This window comes from Penaeus chinensis, chromosome 14, assembly GCF_019202785.1.
Source record: "Penaeus chinensis breed Huanghai No. 1 chromosome 14, ASM1920278v2, whole genome shotgun sequence".
Taxonomy (NCBI): domain Eukaryota; kingdom Metazoa; phylum Arthropoda; class Malacostraca; order Decapoda; family Penaeidae; genus Penaeus; species Penaeus chinensis.
The window spans coordinates 137,501-142,030 of record NC_061832.1 but is presented as its reverse complement, the minus strand read 5'-3'; the positions used below and the strand labels follow the sequence as shown (position 1 = coordinate 142,030).

At 40.6% G+C, this 4,530-nt stretch overlaps 1 protein-coding gene across 4 annotated transcripts in view; it reads right to left on the bottom strand.

Annotated features, from left to right (window-relative positions):
- Positions 1-3,396: 3,396 nt before the first annotated feature.
- LOC125032303 (2-hydroxyacyl-CoA lyase 1-like) overlaps positions 3,397-4,530 on the bottom strand; it is a 9,691-nt gene continuing 8,557 nt past the window's right edge. For all 4 annotated transcript variants that reach the window (XM_047623399.1, XM_047623397.1, XM_047623400.1 and 1 more), the window contains 2 exons: positions 4,367-4,530; positions 3,397-4,119 (listed from right to left, as the gene is read on the bottom strand). The exon at positions 4,367-4,530 is cut by the window's right edge and continues 51 nt beyond it. In XM_047623399.1, coding sequence (XP_047479355.1) covers positions 3,833-4,119; positions 4,367-4,530 — 451 coding nt within the window. In that variant the 3' untranslated portion in view covers positions 3,397-3,832. The remainder of the gene's footprint in view (positions 4,120-4,366) is intronic.

The following is a 4,530-nucleotide window of genomic DNA, read 5'->3' as shown; positions in this document are numbered from 1 at the left end:
ACATATTACATATAGATATTACCTTATTTGAAGGGTGGCTTATATTTGAGTGAATTACATATGATATATCTTTATTACTTTAATGGAATGACGATTTAAAGAGAGAACAAAAAAATAAAGAAAAAATATATAATATATGGAATTTAGTTGCATTATGAATTTAATAAACACGTCAAGATTTTGTTACGTTCTTTTCTTTATAACCTTTTACTGTAAATTTTGACTGAAATTGTTATATGAAGGTATGACTGGTCAGAGGCGTTCTCAGACCAAGGCCCCGAAATGCGTTTGTCAAAAGTTTTGGTTCCCAACCTTTTCTGTTCTGTGGTCCTCGACCAGAAGACGAGAATCTTCATGTTCAGTGTATGTTATCTTTTAAGATTCAGTTATAACTAGTTATGGATTGTGTAATGGTGCCAATAGCTATAGGACAAAAAAAAAGTCAGAGGGGCAATCTCCAAGCTGAAGAGTGGTAAAGCAGCAGGTGTTTACGGCATCCCAGCTGAACTGTTAAAGGCTGGTGGAGAACCTATAACAAGGGGCTTGCATGCTATCCTGTCTGCCATCTGGCAGACTGGTACCATTCCCCCTGACCTGCTGAGGGATCATCCCTCTCTGGAAGGGGAAAGGGGATCGCTGGGACTGCAGCCATCACCGAGGCATTACACTACTCAGTATACCAGGCAAGGTACTCGCATACATCCTACTGAGACGTATCAGAGACCACCTGCTGAGGCACCAGAGGCCGGAGCAATCTGGATTCACTCCTGGTAAGTCCACATTAGACCGTATCCTGGCGCTTCGAGCCATTGTAGAGTGCCGTCGTGAGTTCAGACGTGGGCTGCTCGCAGCCTACATCGACCACAAGAAGGCGCTTGACACGGTGCATCGCAAGGATTGTTGGATTAATAACAAACCTGTATACAGGCACTGGAAGTGCTGTGAAGTGTGGTGGGGGCCTGCCCAGCTTCTTCCCTGTTAGTTCAGGCGTGAGGCAAGGTTGTGTTCTTACACCAACACTTTTCAACACTTGCATGGATTGGATACTGGGTAGAGCTACTGTCCGAAGTCACTGTGGAGCAACTCTGGGCAATATCAAGGTTACAGACCTTGATTTTGCTGATGATGTTGCCATTCTATCTGAATCTCTGGAAACCCTAGTGGCGGATCTTGATGCATTTAGCAATGAAGCGAAGCCCCTGGGGCTAGAGGTCTCCTGGACCAAGATCCAGGATTTTGGGGGCCTGCCAGGAGATCCTGTTCAATCAGTATGTGCTTGCAATGAGAACATCGAGGTCACAGAGAGCTTTATATACCTCGGCAGTGCAGTTCATGACTCCGGGTTGTCAGACCAGGAAGTCAGTAGACGGATTGGCCTGGCAGCAGGGGTCATGAAATCTCTCGACAAGAGTATTTGGAGATGCCGGTACCTGTGCAGAACCAAGCTACGTGTCTGCAAGGCCCTGATACTGCCAGTTTTAATATACGGTTGTGAAATCTGGACGCTATCTCGTGCCTTGGAATCTCGTCTTGATGCCTTTTGTAACAGATCCTTGCGCCGAATCATGGGGTACAGTTGGTGGGACCATGTGTCCAACCAATGGTTGTACCGTGAGATTGGTACAGGACCTGTTACTTGCACAATCCGCGATCGCCAACTCAGGCTATACGGCCACCTGGCTCATTTCCCGCAGGATGTTCCTGCCCGCCAGGTTGTCTCTGTTCGAGACAACCCTGGGTGGAGGAGGCATGTAGAGCGACCGAGGAAGTCGTGGCTTGGGCAGTCGTGAAGAGCAAGAGATCGAAAAGGTGGAAGCGAAGGGTGGATGCGGCTAAGCGCTCCCGCCGGCGTTAGCTCCCCAATGATCAAAAAAGAAAAGAAAAAAAAATATATATATATACATATATACATATATACATACATACATACATACATACATATATATATATATATATATATATATATATATATATATGAAAAGGAGAAAACACACTACCGTGTTGATACTATGGTATAAAAACCCGTTGCCTTTCCTCTCTCTGTCTTATACCCCCTCCTCTTCCTTGCCTCCTCAGACCTGAAGATGGAATCCAGGTGGATTCCGAAACTGTAGTCTCTTTTTCAATTAAATTTAGTTTTACAGTGTGGGTTTTTATACCATATATATACATATATATATATATATATATATATATATATATATATATATATATTTGTGTGTGTAAGTGTGTGTGTGTGTAAGATTCGTATTTATTGATATGTGAGAGATAACTCTATATAGATACTGTAGGTGAGACAAAATCCTGTTTCATGGGAAGTTTTCGTATTGCTCCATGGCCCCCTAGAAAGTATTTCATGGCCCTGATAGAGGCCGTAGCCCCCAAGTTGGGAACCACTGGCTTAAACTTTCATCCATAACAAGCTTTATGTTATGGATGCATTAACTCATATGCCGTGTAAATGATAACGCGCAATGGGCTGTACCTTGATTCTTTCTCGATAAGCTCCCCTCGCATGTGTGGATAAAATTCCCTCACAGATTTTAAAGTTGAAATATAAACGGAATTCAAAACTTACCAAGAAAAAACAGAGAACCACATGCTTGCTCACAATACAATAAACTTATGGCTTCTTACAATCCCTAGGGAAATAAAACGCCTGAGGTAAGACATAAAACAGGCTCAACTGAAAAAAATGTGAAAGAGGAGTGACTAACAGGGGTATAGCAGCAGACAGGGAGAGAATGGAGTTCATCAAAAGGAAGTATACAGCTCTACAGGATGAGTCACCTCCCCCCCCCCCCTCCTGGATTCGAGGGATAAGGAAAGGGTCAAATGAGACCAAAATATTGTAAAACTACGTAGACTGTAGAAAACTAGATTTAGTAGAGGTGATACTTTTGCTTTACTTTTTCATATCTTGTAAGTGTTCACCCATACTCTTGTTGAGAGAATAACAAATATGATTAAAGAAATTAATACTTTTTCCCTTGGCCTTGTACCTGCCACCCCTATCCCTAGAAACTATTACTTACTACTTCTACTACTTAACTTCTACAGGTTAAGAACCACTGATATAAAATTGAAAAAAAAGGAAATCACTCTGACCAAGTCCCCAACCTATCCAGACTTCAAGTGCATGTTGCAGATACTTTTCCATCAGCTTCGTGATTTTCTTTCTTTCTTTTTCCTCAGTATGCACGAAGTTGGTCATCGCATCTGTACTTATATGAAATCTGATTTTCTTTCAATTAAACAAAAATATATTGACTTCAATACATTATATATATCTATTCTTTGAAGGGAGGGGAGGGGTCCAAATATAATTCATAAATCAATTAGTTAATTTTCAAAAACTTGATAAGGTAAATTTCAAGGAAAATGAAAGATTATATCTTCAGTTTATTTTTAATATCAACAATAAAATCTGAAAATAATAATTCACAAAACTATACAATCATATATAGAAACTTCTTATACTACAGCTAATACACTGGTTCTGAAGCACATTTTACATTATCAATAGAATCTCTTTGTCCTTAGAAGAAGAAAGGAAAAATAATCATTGATGACTATGTATGAAAATTAATAATGCTATAATGCAAGGTATGTAACTTATATTTTCCATGTAACTCTGATGATGATTACCATTTTGATATTACATGTAGCCTAATACTGTAATTTCAGTTATTCATTCTTTCCCTTTTTTTGAGGATAAGTATGAATGAGAATGAATAACTCTAGAATGTAAAATATGTGATTCACATCACATTATTGTTCCTAATTCTGATGAAGTTGCACTATTAAAAAAGTTTGAAAAATGCCTTTTTGCTCATATCTTTGACCGAGTAAGCCAGTCGAAATCCTGAGCCTTTCGCTGTGCCATGGGGTTGATCAGCACATTAATCAGTGATGGTTTTTGGGTCTCAGCAAGAGACAGCTTGACAGCAGACTCCAGCTCTGGGATAGTGGTGCAGAGGTGTCCTGATTCATTAAAGATTGAGGCCATGCGTTCATAACGTGCACTTGGCAGCAGTGAGGTAGGTGGCGTTGCGATGGTGACATCCATTCCATCGCGGATGTCCTGGAAGAGTTCCTTGTCTAGGCCTCCATAGATCCCTTTGTGGGAAGAGTGTAAGATTGGGGTGAGTCTTTTATCTTTGGTCATAAGTAAAAACATCATGATATTGCATAATTTCCATCTGAACCTTCTTAAAATACGATAGCACTACATTCAAAAACTCAAAAATGAAGCATCCAAATGCATAAATAATGGTAAATATTGCACATCACACACAAAAACTAGACCTCAACAAAGCAAACCCATTCTACAAAGCATTTCCCCCAAACTTTCAACAACACTCACCATTATTATTGACAATAATGACAACGATAGGGAGGTTGTATCTATAAATGGTCTCCAACTCCATGCCGCTGAATCCAAAAGCTGAGTCTCCCTCGACACAGACAACCCTCTGACCTGGGGCGTGGTCTCTGGCATAGAGGGCTGCGGCGATGGCAAAGCCCAGA